The sequence below is a fragment of the Myripristis murdjan genome, chromosome 24 (assembly GCF_902150065.1).
Source record: "Myripristis murdjan chromosome 24, fMyrMur1.1, whole genome shotgun sequence".
NCBI lineage: Eukaryota > Metazoa > Chordata > Actinopteri > Holocentriformes > Holocentridae > Myripristis > Myripristis murdjan.
The window spans coordinates 9,567,261-9,590,382 of record NC_044003.1 but is presented as its reverse complement, the minus strand read 5'-3'; the positions used below and the strand labels follow the sequence as shown (position 1 = coordinate 9,590,382).

General features: G+C 42.5%; 1 protein-coding gene across 2 annotated transcripts; it reads left to right on the top strand.

Annotated features, from left to right (window-relative positions):
• Window positions 1-1,846: 1,846 nt before the first annotated feature.
• Window positions 1,847-20,627, top strand: dse (dermatan sulfate epimerase). 2 transcript variants are annotated; one of them, XM_030046639.1, is made up of 6 exons: window positions 1,847-2,129; window positions 4,124-4,577; window positions 8,999-9,252; window positions 15,830-16,069; window positions 17,539-17,746; window positions 18,447-20,627. In XM_030046639.1, the coding sequence occupies exons 2-6, from the start codon at window positions 4,168-4,170 to the stop codon at window positions 20,191-20,193; spliced, it is 2,859 nt and encodes a 952-aa protein (XP_029902499.1). In that variant the 5' UTR covers window positions 1,847-2,129; window positions 4,124-4,167; the 3' UTR covers window positions 20,194-20,627. The 2 variants fall into 2 exon arrangements, with proteins under 2 accessions (XP_029902499.1, XP_029902501.1); XM_030046641.1 differs by lacking the exon at window positions 1,847-2,129 and having other exon boundaries at window positions 4,518-4,573.
• Window positions 20,628-23,122: the final 2,495 nt, after the last annotated feature.

Sequence of the window (23,122 nt, the reverse complement as noted above, 5' to 3'; positions counted from 1 at the left end):
CGTGGTTTATTGTACTGTACACGTGGAAATATGACTCGCCAAAATAAGTGTGCGTGTGTCAGCATACAGTAATAATAAGAGATGTAGTGTTCTTATTGTTTCATGTGAAGCCCCCCTCCCCTTATTTTGTACTGTAGAAATCTACTCAGTTGAATTTAAATATAAACACGAGTCCATTGTGCAGCATAGGTTTCTTGTTTGAAGGTCATAACTATGGATATGAGGGAACATTTTCCCAATAAAGTGAACATTTTATTGTCTCTTTATCCCTGGAGTGATTACCTCAAGAACGTGATCAAACTGGATCCCGACTCGTCACAGGAGTGTTTGTCCCTGTAGCAGAATTCTTAAAAAAAAAAAAAAAAAAACTTGGATTCAGTGTGCCAATATTTGTAAACACATGTATTATGATACCAATACTGTTATTGTGTATTATCAGGGTTTTTTCTGTTTGGTTTCATTTTGTTGTTTCGTTCTACTGTATGTGTTTTAGTAACTCGAACATGAGGTTTAAGGTCAACTTTGCGGAAAGTCTTATTCAGGTTATTGTTTTTGAGGAAATGGCACAATCCCATCCGTTGTGTTGGCTGGTATAAAGAAAAAAAAAAACATAATCCTGACATTTGGGAAACACTTAACAATGGACGGGGAAGACTATGCTAGATGTTCTCTGTATTATTTTGGTGCAACAGTGACATGTGCTCTTAGAGTGATTGTGTAAAAACGTGGAATACTTAATGCTTCATATGCAGTACTAGTTTGAGATATGCTTTAACCGACTTCTGAATGGTTATTTTGTCGGTGTTGCATAGACAAATTGTGCCGTAATACTAAGACCAACTTCTCACCAACGAGGAGCTAACATTCGAACGCTCATAGCTACTAACGACACACTCATAGACGTGAGACCTCGGTCGCACAAAACTGAAACGATTACTTTTCGCTGTGTGTGCAGGTGTTTTATGCATACAGCTGTCGTGATTGTACTTCCTCTCTCTTTTCTCATCGGACACATTTGCCTTATGTTGAATTCATTTGTGATCTTACGTTCTCGACGACACAGGGAAAGTTCAATTCTGTGTTCAAGTGTTGAAGTACTGTCAAATGAAATAAAATGTTCTACAATTTTGTTACATATGGCGTTCCTCTCTTTTGATTTTTCTCAACAGTGAACCAAAGAAACTTGACACCCGAATGAAAGCTGAGTGATTACTTTCATCATTTCCACTTGGGTAGAGTGAATCAAAATATATACTTATGGATCTACAATCTTCATGATATTCCACAGCCCATAGTGTGGCTGTAGTATGGGTAAAATTAAATGAAATATGAAGTTTTCACTTGGATTGGGAAAATTGTGTGTTTTTATGCATGTGAGGACATTTATCTGAGCATTAAAGATGAAATACTGCAATCAAGAAGTACAAAAGCAACAGGGTGCCTTGCCTGTGAATGCTGACACTTAATCGGTGTTGGATGTAGTTAAAGACAATCATTTTAACACCTATTTATTTTCATGGTTGAGTAAAAGGAGGTCAGGATGTGGAATCCTTATCAGGCCAAAAAATGAAATGTCCTGTTAGAGAGGATAGTTTGGAGGCAAAACTCTTTTTTTTTTTTTTTTTTTGCACAATAATCTTTTTTGGGGTCTCTTTATTTGCACACAGCCACTTTTCCAGTAGACCTCCATGATTGTGCCAGACTTGGTTGCTAGGAGATTTGTGACGCAATTTCAAAGCCTATAGACCAATGCAAGGCAGAGTCAAAGTGGGCACAAGGCAGGGGCTGGGCGTCAAAAAGGGGGTAATCTCTTGTCCCGGCTCGGCTCGGCTCGGTTTTTTTTTTTTTTTTTTTTTTTCAAGCGGCGCACCGAAGGTCTGAAGGAGGAGGGCTGCCCACTTAATTCATTAGTTCTCCTTTAAGTCACTTTCTCCTGCCGCCCCTCCTCACTCGCCAGCATGACGCTCCCTCCGCACTCACAGATCCTCTCCCTGCGCCGCGCAACTTTGTTTCGCTCCGACGAAAACCAATCAATCATCGATTAATACCGCGAATTTTACTGCTGCGGCCGGCGGGGAATGACTCCTGAGAAGACTGGAATATGCATTTGTGACTCCCGCTTCTGACAGGTAAAGCAAAGCCGGGGTTTGCCTCCCTCGGCTGCCTCAAGTCTTTTCGTGGTTGAGTGGAACAAGGCGACTTTTGTGCGCAGAGTTGGGTGATCGATACCATCGATAATTGATAGTAGCCCTCTGTAACGCCGCGGTAGAGGCGTTGGAAAACCTTCACCCAAAGTTATTCATAGGATTTCCAGAGCTCTAAATGGCATGCTGGCAGAAAGTTAGAATAAACTTTGACTTTCTAAGTACAGAGTCTCTTTTGCCTGAGGCAGATGAGCAAGGCAGCAGCGGTAGATGCCTTGAAGCCAGAATTGACTGCTGTGGGTAGAGCCATAACACGTTTTGGTGGTTGACACTGAAAACCCCTGCTATTTAAGTTAACCATTGCCTTCTTTTACAACCACGGAGCGGTGTTGAACAGCAGTCATAACTGTTTATTCCAATAGCACTTCACTTTTTTGTAGTAGGGAGGCCCACAGGAGGTAAACTACTGTAGTTGTGGGGCCCCGGGGGAGGGCAGAGGTGGTTTGCATTGTTTATGTTTTTACTATTTCCCTAATGAGAACACAATTGTAGATGGTTAACTTAATAATGCTTGTACAAGCCCTCCCCCACCCTCCAAAAAACGAGTAATCCCTAAATCACTCTAAGAGGGGCACGTTTTGCGGTGCATAGTGCCCCTTAAGGAATATTAAAGTTATGTAATAGTAGATAAAAAAAAAAAAAAAAAAATCTCCAAAGTCTAAGTGGTGGCTGTAAAGTTGAGTAGCATAAGAGATTAAATTAATTAAGTAAATGTGTGTGTTAAGATTACTATAACTTCTAAGCACCATATATGCATTATTACAGTGATTTTATGGAAACAGCACAAATTAGCTGATCTATTTAAAGGTTATGGTATATAGTGTATAGTTTTTATAAATGTGTGTGAAGCTGTGGGGCAGTCACAGCTTCCCTGTGATAAAGTAGCTCAACATTGTCTTGGCTGCTACTTCTCAGCCAAAAGTCCACCATCCTCGTGTGGGACAACAGAGGAATGTGACACCTCGCGAGGTCAAATGTCAGAATTAACATGAAACTAACCAGAAATGTTTTATTGTTTTCTAATGGGCGGGCGGGCGGAGGGGACACTTAGAACAAAGTTGAGCTTGTCCTTGTTTATCTAACGTGGAAAAAAAAAAGAGCTACAAAATACATGTACACGCAGGACAGCTCACGCCATGAGAATGGCCTGCAGTCTAGACGTCTTTCAAATCACTACCAAATGGTTTTCCACCAGGCCATTGCCAAGAGCTCCACTCCACTAAGGTCATGGAATTTACTCTCATGTTCGGAGAAGAGACGATAGCCAACGCTTGTCTCTCTGGAAAGGGCTGCACTTTGGTTTAAAGCTGGTGTGTGACAGCCCAGTAGGCCAGAGTAATGTTACTTCAGTAATGAGCCATTTATGGCCTCCATGGTGCTGAGGCCTGCTTGCCTGGGCCGTGTGGGTGTGCATGGCCAGGCTTGTCCAGCACTACCAATTTGGGGGAAAAAAAAAAAGCTTGTACACCGGATGGCCAGTAACACAGTGGCTAGAGCTGTGATGCAACCTCAAGATTGGGCCACTGAGTACATATGCAATCACAGAGTATAAAGTAAGTAAGGATTTAAGGGTGACGTGCATACTAGGTAACATTTTTAGAAGAAATGTCAAGTAAACAGAAGAATTTACCTGCCCTCATTCTGAGATCTGTAACAAATCAGCCACTGGTAATGGAGTGTGTGTATATTTTTATAACAAAGGCCTCCCCGCTTGTGGGCACAGTTCAGTTTTGTGATTGGTAGGTTCTCAGTCATGCTGCTCAATAACTGCCGAGAACAGTAGGGAAAGCCAGAATGATCAGGGATACAGCTGTATCTAATTATTCGAGGAATGCAGGGCCTTTGTAAGAAAAAGCGGCGCAGAATATGGGCTGGCTCACTCAAAGCCTTTTCTTCACCCCTCACTCTTTCCTTCTCAGCTGAGCTCCTTTGGCAATGCCACGGTGCCCTCTCTGATGTGACGATGAGAACCTACACCCGCGGGGCCCCCACAGTCTTTTTCATAAGTCTGCTGTGGCCCCTGCTGGCCGGGGAAGTGGACCCCAGTGGAGGAATCCCCTTCATGGGAGGAAACTATGAAGGCCATCCCATGCTGTACTTCAGCCAGGCGGATGTCGAGGAGCTGCAGGCTGCCGCTGCCGGGACTCATCGGGACATGGCGAGGCGGATCCGCGAGGCCGGGGAGACCATGCTGGAGCACCCTGAGGAGTACCTGCCCCCCTGGAGCCCCGTGGAGTTCAGCGCCCGCTGGAACGAGGTGTATGGGAACAACCTGGGCGTGCTGTCCATGTTCTGCCTGCTGTACCCGCACAGGGCGGGGGCGCTGGACCTGGCCAGAGACTACATGGAGAGGATGGCGGCTCAGCCTAGTTGGTAGATTTTCTGTCTTTGTTCCTCTTATTACTCATACATCCATCACTTGTCACATAGGTTTCTTGGAAAATGGGGACAGTGGGCAAGCATACAACTAACAAATATCTATCCGATTTATTTCACTGGACTATTAGGCTGTAACAGTTACTTTAGGATCAGTATACAGAATAATTGATCTAAAATCCTTTGTTTTGTTCCCAAAATTGAGAAAATTACCAGTTTGCTGTAATTTCTTACATGTTACTGAGGGCTTTTGGTATTTGATCTTCGTCCTGGGTAAAGTTTATGATGTGTGTTCTCCATTTTAGCCCCAGAATCAGTGCATGCCTGACTGCTAATTATTTTCTCTTTGATTTTGACACCCGACTTACTGCTCACTTTCCACTTCAGAAAACCAAAGCCTTCCTCCTAGCATTTCCTTTCTTTTTGTTCCTCTTTTTCTCATTACAGGGAAAAAATAGAAAACAATTTAGAGAGTTTACAGATGGTCCCTCACATCTGCGGTCCTCTTCCATGTGGTTTCACTGGGCACTAATGCCCCTCCCCATCAGAGGACTTCTAGTCAATCCTTCCCTCCTGTGTATTCTCATTTTTCTCTGTGGGCAGGAGTGGGGTAGAGATGCATTGTGGTCTGATAAGTCTGTGGTCCGGGAAATATGTTTAGCAGCTGTTTGAATTCATTGCCGTACATGCCCCCGTGCAAAGGAAATGAGATGTTCAGATGTGAGCTGAGCGTGATGAAGCACTTGGAGTCTAGACGAAAGCTCAGGAGCGCCCAGCTGACCAGATAGGGATCCCAGAGGACTCCCACGGCCGGTCTTAGTTGTATCCCACACTGATTACACTCGTAGTCCTACAGTAGGGCCTCAATATTAAAAGTTATGTAACAGCAGGAATACCTCCTACACACACACCACACACCAACTCTATAGCATTCTGATTTTCCTTTGGTCTAATTTCATCGCTTTTTCCAAACCGGTTACATCTTCATTCCCCATGTCAGTCCTCATGATCTGGGCAACAGGTTATATAACATGTAGCAAAATGTATAATGCACTTTCATGGATGAACATCTGATTTATTTTGAATTGGTAATAGTTTATTTGAACTGTCCGATGGTCATATTCAACTTACTGTAATATGAATTTAGTATCAGTTTAGCATCAACCACAACCCTAACTCACTGACTTTGACATTAAGCTGAAAGTCAACTAACAGGCTGTTTCTAGTAAGTGATTATTTACATTGGACGAGTTGATGAAGTCATGTATCGGCACTGACTCAGCTGTGAGACACTGATACAAAGTTGAACTAACTCAAGTGTTTATGTAGGACACATTGTTAAGAAGTGAAGTATCAACATTAACTGAAAAAAAAACTCGGCTGATACAAACATGAACACCAACATTGGACAGTCTAAATGAAGCGTGTCCGCTGAATCACCGTAAACAGTCATTTTGGATCGAGACATTCCTTAGAATTTGCGTGCGTGCTATTTGCTAAATAATTGCATGTTATTCTAATAGAAAGAACATCTACTAGTCATGTTTTTGATTTTTTTTTTCCCATCCACAAAATGGACTAAATGCTACCATCAGCCATTTGAAATAGGACAATCCTCACGCTGGACTCTCTTCTGTCTTTGCCTGACTGCAGTGAGTGATGGCTGATGTGTAGCTTGGCTATAAGCAAGTATCTAAGCATCTATTGAGCTTATAATGCATCTCTATTGGTTAAGTCCAGATTCACATTCATTAAGCCTTCCTGCCTTCTCTAAAATTGTTCTCCATTTCTCAAGCTGAGGAGTTAAAGTGTTAAAGGAGGTCGCTGACACATGGGGCAAAACTCTGGACTGTTGCTGCTAATTTTGGAGATGTGGCATTATGTGCTCTCAGACTTTTCCTCTCCATTTAGCTCATGGTTAAAGGAACCATCCCTGCTTCTCTTGTTTCACAACAACAAAAGCTTAAAATCCCTTAAAAGGCCTAATGGAATATATTGGAAGGAGAAACGAATAAAGTAGTGCTCGGTTAGATTTGTAGTATCCTCTTAAATGCCCCTAATACACAACTGCAATGCGAGCATAGTCCAGTTTTGCTTAAATAAACAACAAATAAACAGCGCCGATCAACAAGCATGTCCGCTGGGAGAAACTGGCCACGGCTTAAGGTTTTGCAGCCGCCACCTGTCAACTGCCAGCCCTGTTTGCATGCTTTCTTCTCTGCCTGGCAGCGTGATTTCACAAGAGGAACAATAGCTTCGCCTGGCAAATGGTTGAGAAGTCGATTTTTGGCAAATTCAGAGCCTCTCCGTTCTGCTCAGCTTTTATTTGAAAGGATAAAGGAACAACCGTCTCACAACAGCAATGCTTGGAGGGTGGCAGTATCCACTGTTGGGGTTGATGGTAACCCCCGTTTTCAGTTTATGTTCAATCATCAAGCAAAAGCAGAGCAGAAGAAATACTTTGACGTGCTTTGTAGCTGGTATACTTGCTCAAAACAGAGTGGGGCATCGTCCAAATATAAGCACAGTTACCTTTTTTTGGTCACTTTCCAATTGGCAAGTCATAAAATCGAATAATCTGGGCTCTAAACCGACATGTGGAGAGGGGATTGTTTTAATCTCTGATAAACTGAACCTCCAGGTACTAAATTATTGCTGTTTTTGGCAGATCTGTGGGACAATCCCGTCTCTCTTACAGGTACACCAAACCCTCAGTCCCCCTCATGTGAGGAGGGAGGGGACTCTAGCAGCTTAATCCTTTTCATTTGGCTGCACGGCTGCTGTGCTCCGTTCAGCCGTTGAACAGGGGGAAAGGGGATTTTCCAAAGGCCTCTTGTTTTTAGAGTTTTTCAGACGGTGTGGTATTAGCGCAATTTGCAGGACGTTTTTTTTTTTTTTTTTTTCCCTTGCCACAAAATTGTTGTTGAGCTGAGAGATGAAAAGCCACAGAGCGTGTTGTTTCCACATCTTAAGGACACACTGTGAGTTTTCTCTCTAGCCACGCTTTTATTATGGTCACCGAACCTCACACGACTCCTGCAAAGTGGCTCCAGGAATCAGTCAGCTGTGGTATCGACCGCCTTCAATTACGTGTCCGACGGCTCGTGCAGGGGAGCCATGCCGGCCCCGCTCCGGTGTTTTTGCACAGTCCATGTTTAAACATACACAAGCTGGATTCTGTGAGCTTTGGCAGAATTCACAAGCCAGCGTAAGAGTGACATAAAATGATTCCTTTTTCAAATACTCACCTAACGACGTGGATGAGCCAAAGTGAATAAAAGTTAACTTTGGACACATTTGCTTCCCGTTCATCTCTTTGCTAGTTTCATGACCATATTTAAGGGGAATTAAATTCAAATGAACCTCAGCAGTGTTTTGACGTGTGGAAATGATGTATTAGCGACATCAAATAGATGAACTTTCCCCGTGGGGCCAGCAGTGTGTCTTTGATATATTATATGTGTAATTAAGAGTTTGGGGAGTTTTAAGGAGAGCAGCTGGTGCTTGGAAGGGGATGTTAAGAAATTAAGGTGTGTGCATAAGTGTAGCTTACAGATTTCGGTGTAATATTTGTGTATATTGCAGCATGATCCGCCGAGTGAAACCATGGCACTTAAAACAGTTTGGATTCAACCACATCTGAGGACCATTTCTCTGTAATTACAATGTGCAGAATCAATAAAGAGCACCTATAACTGTTTTACAATAACAATTTGTGCTTTTCAGAAATGCGCAGAAGTCAGCGTTCTCAGAGGCTAGCTACTCTTAAAACGCAGGGAAATCGCATATGCTACGCTTTTATTTGGCTCTTTACGTGGTTGCCTATGGTGTGGATGTAATTGCTGTGTAAAATACTACTTAGCATCTTTATATGCACTTTCAAAGCGAAAAGACATTTTAAAGCTACGCTGAAGCTGATTAAAAGGCCTGCCAAAGCAAAAGACGTCATGCCGTTGGATTTTCACACCTGTGCATTGGAACCCATTTCTAACGCACATTTTCGTAGGAATCATGTCAACAATTTCAGTTTTACTCTTAATTATCACAAGACAAGACAAGATCTATAAACCACTGGTTTTCAAAGTGGGGTCCTGGGAACCCCGGCAGTCCTTAAGGGGTTTCCAGTGGGTCCTCAGCAGAATGAATAATCATTTAATTTAATTTTACTTGTCTCATATTTAAAAAAACAAAAACAAAACGTGGGTATCCCTGATTTTTTTTTAACATTATGTTTTAATGTTGCCGGTTTGAATATATTTGTCAGTGTTGAAGTATGATGTGTAAACATAAATGAAGTTATTTTTCCATATCGAACGGGGCGGGGTCTGGCTTATGAAAAAGTTAGGAAGCTCCCCCGGCCTCGACACGTTTGTGCGCTCGTCTTGCCTTCAGCCTTTTTGTCGTCGTCTGTTCTGCAGGTTGGTCAAAGACGCCCCCTGGGATGAAGTTCCTCTGGCGCACTCTCTGGTCGGGTTCGCCACGGCGTACGACTTCCTGTACGAGTACCTGAGCAAGGGCCAGCAGGAGCGTTTCCTCCAGGTGATCGGCAACGCCTCGCGCCTCATGTACGAGAAGTCGTACGTGCGAGGCTGGGGCTTCCAGTACCTGCACAACCACCAGCCCACCAACTGCGTGGCTCTGCTGACCGGCAGCCTGGTGTACATGACCCAAGGTGACTATCACTGCCGCACACCTTCATCACCAGCGTCTCCACCAGCACCTCAATCGATCAGTAGTCGTGGTTTCACAGAGATTTTACAACAATTGCCAATAGTATGGGGTTTATCCTCCTTGACCCTGCCTCTTACTCAAGGCGTTTTAAGGGTTAAGGTTAAAATCTGCAAAGAAATCTGCCTCAGCCTGCGTTAAGGAGCTGCAGCTCACCTAACAGAATCAGATTTTCAGGGTTTGCACTGGAAAGTTTTAGCGTCACATGATCCAGGAGTCTGTTTCAGAGCTTTTTCTGCCCTGCCAAGAACAAAACAGTGGAAGGAAACATGGAATAATGATTTTTTTGCGGGGCATTTTTGGCATGAAAATAATCTAATTTAAGAAATATCGAATGTCCGCGTAGAAAGAGGTTGTCAAAATATGGATACCTCATGCTGATCAAACCCTGCTTAGAACTGTTTATGTTGGTTTACTGTCGTTTAGTTTCAGGGCTAAAGCACACTGAGACAGGATGCAGCACAATGGTATAATAACAAAAGTGAAACAAATACGACTAAATGAAGTGCAGATTTGAAAACACAGTGTGAAAACAATCAGAGCTGGGAACATTCGAGGCACAATAAAGCGTCTGGCCCCGATTTAAAATCGCCAAGTGAAATAAGACGCTGCGTTCAAAGAGTGCACTGCGTACTGTTTCATTTGTCGGCTTTGAAGTGGCTGAAAGCTGACCTGCCTAGATTAGCGGAGCCATATGGAATCTGTAAGACTAAATAATCCTGAGAATGAGTTTTGTAACTTTGAGGTTGATCACGACTGAGCAAACAAACATAACATGGCAGTTGCTGTTGCGAGACTGACCTGCAGATTAGGATTAGGGAAGTATTCACTGTAAATCTATCAGATTTAACACGACTGTGCCACTGAAAATATACAAGACGGGTTATTTAATAAGTTGAATCCGCAGTTTCATGTTAAAATACGTGGGAAGTTAAATGATTACACAAAATGAGCTCTCGAAACCCATTTTTGTCTTTGTAGTTGTAAAACATAATAATAATGACTAAGACAGGGTTTACAAAATGATTTCATACTGCGGATAAGTTAGTTGTTACTGATTAGTTTATTATATTTTCCTCTTATTCAGCCATTTGTGACCATTCAGTGAGGTTTGTCCCTTTTTTTAAAGCCAGCAGGTTTTGAATGGATGGGTAACTCCTGCTTCAAAATGACAAAATGTGAAGTTTTCCTTCCCGCGGTGAGACTTTGCTGGCTTTTATGAGAGAAACATTGTGGACGGGGATTTCGGTTCAGTCAGCCTGAGGTTATCTGCCATAGCTGCACTTCATCCTTTATAATTGCTTCTCCAGCTGAAACTCTGCAGATTGATTCTGCAACTTTCTGCAGTGTGTGTGTGTGTGTGTGTGTTTTATCTTAAATGTCAGCATTTCCTATAGGAGAGGTATTTGACTGCTGTCCTGTAGGCTTCAGTGATTATTTCCTGCTCATTCACAATAGCTCTTCTCTGTTGTGCCTCAATATCCTGGGCTAAACATTTTGTATCTTGGAGAAGGGACAGGAAGGTGAAGGTCTATTGTTCCCAGCAGGCCTACAGTGCAGCTTGGTTTGCTTACAGGGATTTGATTTCTGGTACAAAAGATCCAATCCTGATGTGAACTATATGACAGCTGGCTTACGGAGATCACTGTGGTCATGGTGGTTTTATTTAAAGTTTTTTTTTCTTTATGTGTAAGGCAACAGCGGGCGTAGGGAGAAGGGTCTGTGTGCAGGCTCAGCAGAGTTATAGCACACTCTGTTACGTTGCTTCTTTTCCATTTTTTTTTTTGTTTGTTTTGCTTTCTTTTTCCAAACCAAGGAAAAACAGAGTTTGCTTGTTAACACCTCTGTTGCTCGGGAAATGGATTTTGCTCGGGCACTGCTGCTTTTTGTTTTTTACAGATTTTATTTGTGCTTTTTATAGCCGGCATCACACAGCGAAGACCGCTTTATACTTATTTAGTGGTGACCGAATAGCTTCTTAAAAGATTGCTAACACATGATTTATTTGCATTGATCACAAAAAAAGAGAAGTGGCAGCCTTTACTCGGGCATCGCTCTAAACACTGCGCAGCGAGGCCTGACTGCATTCCCCTGTCCTATATTTATCATTCATTTCCTGTGCAAAAGTATGACATTACATGAAAATATTATTCTGCCAAGATGGCTGTGAAAAGATGGACGTTTGCCAGCAAAACACTGAAGAACAAAGTCTGGCTTCATTTCAGACTTTTCTCTCCTTCAGCTGATATTTTAGGACTAAACACCACCTCTCATATTATTACTCTGGTGCTTTTCATAAAACTCTTATTTCACTTCATATTTGCTCTTAAATAACATTAAACTTCAAGTGACAAATCATCGGGCGCTCACTCACATCTGGTACATTTAAAGTGTTACTGTTGCTAGTGAGTTTAGTCTATTAGAAGCACCTTAAGGAGAGAATGAGTTAGATAACCAGATTAGAGGACAGCGAGCAGTTTAGAGGATAAGGGCTTTCCAGATGCAGGTGTCTGCATGTTGGTGCCTGCAAGCTGAACACTTTACTAGACAGGGCTGTGCATACTTGGGCCAGAGGTCATCTGTGCTCACAGTAATGCTCACTGCCCTATCTGTCACGTCTCCCTGACCGCCACCCACGCGGGCAAAATGTCTGTTTTAGTCTCAAAACAGCCTGGGCGTTAGCTCAGAAAGGCACGGATTAATTTAAAAATGACTTGAGACACAATTAAACAGATTGTAAAGTCAACTTATGATGATGACCAGCTCGTGTATCCCACAATCATTGTTGGACAGTAAAAAAAACATACATATATAAAAATATGGCACAGCTGCTGCTCCTACCCTAATCCCAACAATCTTAGTTTGTGTGTGTGTGTGTGTTTTTACAGTACTGTTTCTAATTTACTGGGGCAAAAATGAATACATGAATTTTATCAACCTCTGTCTTTGACCAAAACAGGTCTGTGTCAGAGCTTATGGTGTGTAATTGCCAGAAATAAGAGCCAAAAATCTCAGAAATCATCAGTAACCCCATAAACACCCCCCACCTGCAGTTCCTGTCCGGTTGCACTGTAGTTACAGTGAAGAGAGGATTCAGTTTAAGATAAGAAGTTTAAGAATGAAATTTTATTAATCCCCATGGGGAAATTGAGCTGCTGCCATAGCAAAACTAATGGAATACAGCAGGGAGTTAAAGGAAAATGTCAGTAAAATATTAAGTTTTACTGTGATAACTAATAAATTTCCATAATATTTCTGGTATTTCAGTTCAGTTCCGTTTGAATTTAGCAGGCTATAATCCAGATCATTTCAAGAAAATATCTTGGATTGAGTGTGGAATTGGCATCCATTTTAATCCCATCAATTCAACAAATGCATTTACACTAGCTACTCAATTAAAAACATTTAATAATGCTTAACTGTTGTTGACGAATATATGAAATATCCAAGAGATAATTAGTGACTATTCAGTAATTTCCCTCCATAGCCATTGCTTTTCAGCAGCGCTCTCTTATTATGATGTGCAAGCAAATGAAGGCAGACAAAGGTGACGTGAAGCGCTATTAGAAATGCCAAATCCTTTGACCTTTCACATTCCTCTGGACCGCGGGGGTGACGGTGCCCTGAAGAGTTAACAGCCTGGCTCGGTTTGCAGCGCTCAAAGTGTGGGACACTAATGTGTGCTGATGGAGGCTCTGGGTCTCCAGACTCAGCACCCGGGCTAACAGCATGGGAGACAGCCGGCCTAAGCCCTCAGCAAGACGGCAGCATTATCCCCTCTGCTAGTCATTAGGTAAACTAGCCACGTTATTAGACTGTGGGAGAACAGAGGAAATTGGACCTGAGACCGGTGTGGCTGTACATGTGTGTGATGTAGGGTGTCTGGTATGTGTTTTCCTTTTAATGTGGTAATGAAGTGGTAATCCTTGAGATCCTCATTTGTTACGGAGGGTGATATCTTTTTGGTGCGCACTTGTCACTGAGGTTGTTTTGTTCCCGTCAATCAAACAGTGCGGGGCGGGACCAGGATCTCTTTTTCCTTGGATTTTCTTGGATAAAGGTTGAATTCCTGTAGTTTTGACTTTGTCTGATCTGCCCTGGTGGCTGTTGACACTCCGTTCTTCTTCTGTTGTTTCCAAAGAGCTGTATGCACATACTGGAGATTTCCATATGCATGGCACATACTGTGTGTCCATATTAAATACCCATAAATGAAATGTATGGGTTTGGCACATTCTCATAAATTACTTTATAATGATAGTAGTAATAAAGTTTATTTGTGCTACACCAAACTCATAAAAACACAACAATAAAGTACTACACAGTATTTACACAGTAATTTATGAGTATGTACATTTATGTATGTATGTCTAATATATTACAATTACACACATCACCAGCTGCCACTGTCATTTACTAATGCTGAGCAGCTACAGGTGCACGTATATCACCATGTAAGAGCAGTCTGTCTTTTTATATGCATATAGAAATATGTTGCATACTTAATATGTTCAGTATGTATGGGCGACATATATATATGTAACATACTGAATGTTCATGTATGGGGTTGTTGTTGTGCCGGAAATCTAAAACTTTGCAGAGGAGGTTCTACCTTTTATTATTATCATTACTTGAACCAGTTTCTTGGAACACATCTGGGCCCATAACACAGAGAAAAACTGAAATATTACTTTATTCTGTGTAATAATCATGCTTTAAGCCCATTCACATATTATATAAGACCCAGTTTGTGGCAAAAGGAGGGTTGAGACCTTGGTTGTTTTTTTGCCCACTGGGTTTTAATATGTTATAAAGACAGAATCAAAAAGAAAGTGATTTTTTATTATTATTATTATCTTTACACTTGGTTCAAATCACAAGCAATCAGCAAAACATAAGGGTTTAACCAGTTTCTAGGGTCACCTCAGTTGTATATTATACACTGTATATTTGCCCAATAAATTGGTATAGCTGTAACATGGGTTTAATTTGTTTAATTGCTCATATAATAGCATTACTTAGGAGGAAAATGACAGAACAGTCAGAAAGCCTGCGCTGCTCTGAAGTGTGGAACTGGAGCGTGAGCGCTGTGAGTGCTAGTGAAGCGCTGTTTGGGTAAATGTGGTCTTTGTGTGCCAAGAGTTCCTGTTTGATGGTAAATACCTGCTCTGTGTAGGCCACCGGTCCCCAAACCCAAACCAAACACTGGCGTGAACAGCTCCAGTGGGCGGACCCGGCCGGCTGGGTGGGTGCCAGGCAGCCACCACCAGCGGCCCCGGGATTCCTCAATGAACTGTGGCTGGAGTGTTTATGTGGTCACTTGTTCTCATAGTAAACTCTATGTGTGTGATCCAGTGTGTGTGCGCGTGTGTGTGTGTGTGTGAGAGAGAGAGAGAGAGCATACATGGTGTTGTGCACTACACGGCTGTCATACTTTCCATCCCCGCAGCTAAATGGGAGTGGAAGGAACTGTTCAGGTTTGTTTTTAGGTAACAGACCAAGAAGGTGTTGTTTGCAGCTTTTCATTAATTCTATGAAGCCTAAGCATGATGATATAACACATGCAATTATATATCGTCCCAAACCTGACGCCTGGATTGGCTGACGCAGGTCAGGTTGTAATGCAAAGTCTGTTTTTCTCAAGAGGCTAAGCAATCACAAATCTCCTGCTTGCAAGAAAAGGTTGCACACTGTTTGTGCAAAGCAGGAAAAAAATGTTCCTAAGCAACTTTTTGTTTGGTATTTGCCAGCCAAATAACAGATGCAGGATCCATGATGAAAGAAGTGAAAGAGAAGCCCTGTAGATATTCCCTTTTTTCCCCAGTGGAGCACTGGTGTTGATTTTTGGCATTTCTCTGCACACAGAAAGTGATAAAGTGAAATTTATAGCAAATACCCCAAACAGTAAACAGTGAGTACTGTGTCCACAGGAAACTAGACTCTCAACATCAGATCTTTTGCTTTTCCCATCCCTGTCATTGCAAAAAAAAAAAAAAAAAAGAAAAGAAAAGGCAAAAAAGAGATTTATTTTCATATTTAAAATTTTGCTGCGTTAAAACAAATGTCGGATCTGCACGTGGACTGAGAGTATTTCCATTGTTAATCAGCTTGTTTCTGGAAACTTCCTTGATCAAATGTCATTTTCTTGATACTAATGGATTGATCTGCCTCATTTTGCCTTGTTTCAAAGTATATATACTTGTTGAGAGAAAAAAGAAACTGCATTGGAAACAAGTGGGATTATCGCATCCCACTGGCAGATGTTTTCTCTTGGTTTAAGCAAAACAAGATTTTAAAACTGAATATGAGACTGAATGATTTTTGCAGCTTTTTGCTGTTAAAGTGATCACAGACCGGCAAGTTTGGTAACATGAACGTACTGCTTGATCTCTGGGTACTGAAATTCTGAAAACGTTGTCATTTTGAACCAGACCTGGAGATTCAAAATGAATTGCCCTCGTGCCAAGAATCTCAGAGTGTGTTTAGCATCTGAAACCATTCCAACCATCCTTGTGTTTCAGGTTACCTCCAGGAGGCCTACCTGTGGACCAAACAGGTCCTTGCCATCATGGAGAAGTCCATGGTCCTCCTGCAGGACGTGACAGACGGCTCGCTGTATGAAGGAGTGGCCTATGGGACCTACACCACCCGCTCTCTGTTCCAGTACATGTTCCTGGTGCAGCGTCACTTCGCCATCGGCCACTTCGACCACCCCTGGCTCCTGAAACACTTTGCCTTCCTGTACAGGACTATCCTGCCTGGTAAATGTCACATCATGTGCGGCGACCAAACACCTCTTGAGAAGCCGTGAAATTAATGTTAGAGAATGATACACTCCTGATTGAAATGGATATATTAAGACAGCCAAATAGAGGCTGAGTCAACAATCTGTGAGTAAGTGTTTACTTAGCTATGAATGGCTGACACATCTGGCCAGCTCCTAGCATGCTCAGTGCCAGAGTTACCCATTGGATGTACTAGATTGGGCATAAAAATAACCTCAGGGCACCGCACTGCAGAGTAGCTTCTCCTGTGACCTGATATGGGGTATGCATGCGTGTAGTTATTACCTTCCTGGATGCCTTTCAAAGCTGTGCTGAGACCGGCAGGGATCCGTGCCATTCCTCTCCTGGCTGTCCTGGAAGGCTTGTCTGAAGGTCAGGGGGAGGGCAGCAGCAGAGGAGGGGGCCCCCAGGTCAGGCTTGGACATTTCACAGCCCCCTGCCAACAGTTTCTGTATTGTGGCTGGGCGGCACTGCTGCTTTCAGAAAGCACCTCTAATTACATCAGCCAGGAGAGCCTCGGATCCGGAGCCACAGTGGCAGCTTTCTCCCCCTAGACAGGAAGACAAGACCAGATTATCCTAAACTGCCCCCTTAGCAGCCCGGATGATTGCTCTCCGCTCACTGCCTGTTTGTGTGTGCATTTGTTTTTATGGGTTTGTGTGCGGTGGTGTGTACATATAGTTGACAGGAAGCGGACTGTAATAAAATGCAACCGCCGCTAACTCCCAGGCCCCGGGCTGGTGTTGAATATATTTGAAATGGTGATAATATCAACCAGTAACCCGGCTTCACCTACAATAATAGTAGTGCAGATCCTGAAATAATTGCCTCAGGAGGGTTATTCATTTGTTGTTCACTACTAGAACTATGACACTCCTTAAAACAAGTAACCACAGGCCTGTGTGTGTGTTCTGATTCTCATTATTTGTTTTGTTTTTGGCTCCTCAGTCACTTACTGTGGCTAAATACATAGCTACTATTGCTGTTTTGTAGACGCTTTTTCCCACTTCTGTACCTTCTCTACCCTGTTTTCCTTTAGATATTTACAGTTAAAATGAAATGTGAGCAGTTTGTTTTATGGATGAAACTAAGCGAGATGGCAAATGAGCTGCTGCTTCAAACTGTTCATACAGGGAAAATCATTCACTTATACTTTTGTTAATGTTCATGACAAAGAAGATAACAAAACAGCAACGGCACACTAAGACACTGTGCATATCAAAAGTTACTGCAAGCTTTCGGTCATAGACCTTCTTCAGGCATACAGTTGGTCATGACAAACAAAAAATAATCCCTACAAGGCTGCATATGTACTGCATGCAGGATTTTACACAAAACTCAAAGGTTGTTCAAAGTGATAAGTTCATCAGCATGTCACTTACAGTCATATTTGCCCTGCATTTATGATAGTAAAGTCTAGTCTTTCTCTCACCGTCACTCACCAGGGTTTCATAGGACCGTAGCCATTGCTGATTCCAACTACAACTGGTTCTATGGGCCGGAGAGCCAGCTGGTCTTCCTGGACCGCTATGTGATGCGCAACGGCAGTGGAAACTGGCTGGCAAATCTTATTCACCAGAACAGGGTGACAGACGGGCCAGGACAGGCTGGCAAAGGACAGCGGTGGTGTACACTCCACACAGAGTTCATCTGGTAAGTGGTCGAATGGGGTCTCAGAAATATCTTTATGAATGAATTTTTACGAAAGTGATATGCCATTAGCCGGCCCATCCCATACAGGATCATAACATACCTTTACAGGGTAAACAGTTCATAATAAGTTTAAATTTTAAAAAGAGCCTTAAAAAAGAAACTGCTGAAGTTCATGCCATATCTTTATCCAGTGTTTTCTTATTGACAGCAGGTTACAATGTAAAGGATAAATCCAGTCTAAAACACTTCAGCAATGTAAAATGGCCATTAGTGATGTACCTCACTGTCTTCATTTTGTTTAGTAGTCTATGTTTTTTACTCCTGAGGACAACTGGCCAAGCATGTATGACATGATGTTATTTCCAGATATGTTCGGCAGTTTGATCGCAGTATATGTTTCTAAAACCTTAATGCACATACCAGGTTTTGGTATCATTTCCTCAAAATCTAAGAGCAAGAACCTCTTTTTAGTTTCACCAACCATCTATAGATTGGGGAAATCTATTGTAGAGGAGCAGTAGCCTCAATCGACCAGAATTTAAAAAAACTAACAGCTCAACACAAAATAACTACTGGAATTCAACATCACAAACTGACAGCAAACAGTTTAAGAAGATATGAGAACTCTTTCTTTGAGTTTTCATTCCATATTGTTGTGCTTTCGTGTTGATGATCTGTATTTCTGACCTCAATTCTGCAGGTATGACCCTGGCCTGAGCCCCAAGCCTCCCTCAGATTTCGGGACATCCCAGCTCCACTACTTCGAGGACTGGGGAGTGGTCACCTACGGCGGTGCTTTACCTGCAGACACCAACCGCTCCTTTCTCTCCTTCAAGTCGGGAAAACTGGGAGGACGTGCCATTTTCGATATTGTCCATATGAACAAGTACAAAGACTGGATCAAAGGGTGGAGGAACTTCAATGCTGGGCATGAGCACCCTGATCAGAACACGTTCACCTTTGCACCCAATGGTGTGCCCTTCATCACTGAGGCACTGTATGGACCTAAATACACTTTCTTGAACAATGCGGTGTTGTTTGGCCCGGCTGTCTCAGGGAGCTGCTTTAAGCCATGGGCTGGCCAGGTCACTGAGGCCTGTGACTCCAAGTGGTTGAAGTACAAGGTGGGGCTGGCAGCTGATGCCCAGGGCAGGGTAGAGGCTGCCATGGAGAGACAGGGGATGGTGTTCATCCGTGGGGAGGGAAAGTCCGCTTATAACCCAGATCTGAAGATCAGGAGCTTTCAGAGGAACCTGCTCCTCCTTCATCCTCAGCTTCTGCTCCTTGTGGACCACATCCACCTGGATCCAGACAGTCCAACCAGGGAAATGAGCGCTTTCTTTCACAACACGGAGCTGCCTTTCCAAAATACAAAAATGGATGGTGTGCATGGAACATTTGTATTACATGGTGAGAGCATGTATAAGATGTTCTGGATGGATGACACAGGCTTCAGTAACAAAGGGGTGGTAGGGTACTGGAGTTATCCTCGCGGGTACCCATATAATGGCTCTAACTATGTGAATGTGACAATGCCACTAAGGTACCCTCACACGAGGGCAGCCTACATTTTCTTTGGGCCGGGGGTGGATGTTCAGAGCTTCAGCCTGCGTGGCGATGATCAGAGAGTGGACATTTCCCTGGCCACCAAGGAACACACTTACACCATCTACCTGCTGACTGGAGAGGTCACCAGCAAGCCCCTGTTTGCCATGGTGCTGGTGAACCACAAGAAGATAGTATTTGAGAAAGAGGCGGCTGTGATGGACAGCTCGCCGGAGGAAGTAGAAGAATATGTCAATGTGATGGAGGACAACCTCCAGCACGCCAAGCCTGTCTTCCAGCAAATGGAGAGACACATCCTGGGACGGGTTCTCAACACTGCCAGCTTCCGCAAGACTGCAGAGCGCCTTCTCCAGCTGTCAGACAAAAAGAAGACGGAGGAGGTCATCGAGAAAATGTTTACCATGTCTAAGAAACAGGGCAAGGGGAAAGGTGGGAAGAAAGTAAACCTTGGGGAAAAGCTCTCTGAGAGCCTACCTGACATTTTTGCACAGATTGAGGTGAGTGAAAAGAAGGAGAGACAGAGGACTTCAAAACGAATGTATGAGGACAGCCCAGAGGAGGGAGATGGGGACTCGCGGGCCTTCATTGACTACGCAGACAAAAACAAAAACAGGAAGGGGGCCTTTGTTAAGGGCCGCAAATTCAAGGAGGTTCACATGCTGGCCACCGCTGGGAGTGAGGGTCTGTCCAGCACAGCCTCCTACATCAGACTGTTTCTCATCCTTAACATAGCCACCTTCTTCTTGCTGCTGGCCGTGTTACTGACTCGCTTCCAGAGGGGCCGGAGCCTGCACACCCAGAGGTGTTTCTATGCCATCCTTCTCATCGACAGTTTCATCTTACTGTACCTCTACTCTTCTTGCTCTCGCACACAGTGTTAACATCATCAGTGGATGACGAGGGATCATCCATCTACAGATCTACTGACCTGTTGGACAAGGTGGATGAAATGCACCCCACACCTCAGTCTGAGCCAAATCTACCTAATGGGTGTTCAGGAAAATTTAACAAAATTGATTCCAAATAGGAATTGATCAATTGCCAAGATGAAACCAGACCACCTCTGACATATTAAGCTTCTGTGGAGCTATAGATTTGAGTCTTGTGTGACGTTTGTCCTGTACAGTATTGAGAAGTCCTGCCTTGTATCAAAGATCTCAAGGTTAGCCACTAAAATGCAGTCATCACCACCAGTACTTGAGATTTGTCATGTCTACATAGTTTTTAGGAATACATATAAATGTATATATGTGAAAACAAGATATATTTTTGTGGACTTATTTTTTACCGTTTGTAATTAAAATTACTGCAAGCATAGGTGTGCATTGTCATTGTGTGTTGTCTGTTGAATGTATGAACAGATAAATTTAGGTCAGATATGGCGCCCCAGAAGGTATACAACAATAAGCTGATGTTTACCAGGCACAGCTCAGCAATCAACAGTTATTCATTATTCATACTGGCTTACCTGTTTATGAAAACACATTTTCTATTGTACAACTGTATCATCTGTGAAATATCCTGCACCTTGACTTGGTGAGCGGTGGCACCAGTGATGCATCGGAAAGGAGCTAATGTGGGTTTCAGGGCTATGCTGAGAAAAATCATGCAGTGCAAATAGACAAAATCTATTAAAAAATAACCTTCCCCTACTTTGGTGGCAGGGATGCAAATCTTTCCACCCTCCATCATCAGTCACAGACAATAACAACACTGAAACAGATGAATCTCTAAAAACTCTTAGTCATTCGCAATACTGGCGAGACCTAAACCATGATTCAGAGTTTCATTGCACAAACTGTACAAGTAAACACAGTCTAGACACACGTGACTCCCTCGCCTTCCAAGTCTCTTGAGCTGTCTTATAAATTAGACCCCAGTGTTGCTAAATCCACTTGGTCCCCATCAAGATAAATTAACACCTCATAGAATGATATCCGATAATTCAAAACACTCCCATGGCAAAGAACCAATCCAAGACTATTACTGTATTTTGTCCTCTATCGAATAAACTTATTTTCACAGTGTTTTTTGTGTTTTATTTATTAATTTATATATCTTAAAATCTTATTTCACACTCATGTCATCTTCTACATGACTGTCTATGCTCGGGGTGCTCCAGATCTTTGCACACTGTGAGTTGCTTGTATTATCTACCAGCTAATGTCTGTCCTCCATGTGTTGCATTTTTATGAGCCCCTCTGCCCTGGATGAGTATTAACAGGCCTAGAAAATCCTTGAAAATTTGTTAATTTCAAAAAACCAAGGCTTTGATTCCCCTTGCCTTGGATGGGCTTTAATTAAAATATAGATAGATAGATAGATAGATAGATAGATAGATAGATAGATAGATAGATAGATAGATACTTTATTCATCCCGCAGGAAATTCGCAGTTTTTCAGCAGTATCCACAGATTACAGATTAAATAAAAAAAATAAAGAAAAAAAATAAAAAAAAAATAAAGAATAAGATCTAATCAATAAAAAAAAGATAAAAAAAAAATAAAGAAAGAAAAAATAAAGAATAAGATCTAATCAATAAAAAAAAGATTAAAAAAAAATAGAAATAAAAATAAAGCACCCAAATCAATCAATGAACTCAAGTTTTCTGGATTTTCCTCTGTCAAATCTTTACCAGGGTTTCTTGACAAGAATCAGGAGTTTACTTATCATGTCTTACCCCACCATAAACACCAATTTGGGTTGCTTAATTCATTTAAATGTCCTTGAATGGGATGCCCAAGTCAAAGCTGGACTCTGAGGTAACTGAGGAGCATCAAAACAAGTTCCTCTGTTTCTGTAGTTTTGAGGCACACAGGCAAGTAACCTCTAGCTGTGTGAAATGACTTGTCTTTCCATTTCTCTTTACAGAAAAGAGCAGATAATCACTACCAGATGTGCTCCATGGTGTTCACTCATGTAAAAAGTGACATGGCTGAGGTTGTGTGGCCCCACTGGAGAGAGCCGGTGTGATTATAAATACTAGTAATCCGTCTAATTCCCTCGTGTTAGCAACGGATGAAGAGACACCGAGCCAAACGTCAAGATTGTGTTTGTGCTGGCAGGCAGCCGTGCTAAAATCAGGCCAAACTAACGGAAACAGGCTAAAAACTGGTCATCTACAACACAACCCTCCACAAAAACTGACCTCTCTGGAACATAACAGTGTGAGAAATGCCGCCATCTGCTGGGAAAACATCTGACTTTTTTTTCTCTTGGTAGGGAGGCGAAGTTTTTAGATTTTATCAGCTCCAACCAAACGGTGTCGCTGCTCACCAGGGTTGCCAAGTCCGCGTTTTTTCCGCCAAATTGGGCTACTTTTTAAGTGTTGCCGCGGGTGACAAATTTTGTCCGCGGGTTGGGCTTGGGCAGACATGAATAAAGATTCATATTTTGAATGACTAATGTTTATACCCAAATCCTGTCAAACTGACTCTGGGCCAGATCAGCATATAAACTATCCACATATGTCACCTGCTCCACAGACAAATAATATGCCAATGCTGTGTGACGCCACTCAGCACATGTCCAATCACATCATCAGCACCATAGATATAGAAACGCTGTAAATAGTTCAAGTTCATGGAGTTTTTTCCCGTTCTTTTTTATGTTGGAGACAGCCAGCAGTTTAACAGGTGAGCTGAAATGATTTTCATTCATAACAGAGCCAATTTACACATATTTAAATGTCCTACCTACAGACACATATATATTGTAAGTAAATTATTAAAATGTTCTAAATTAACAGGATACAGTGTTCAAGTTGAAATAAGGTATAACAGTAAATACATATCCTATTACATATGTATT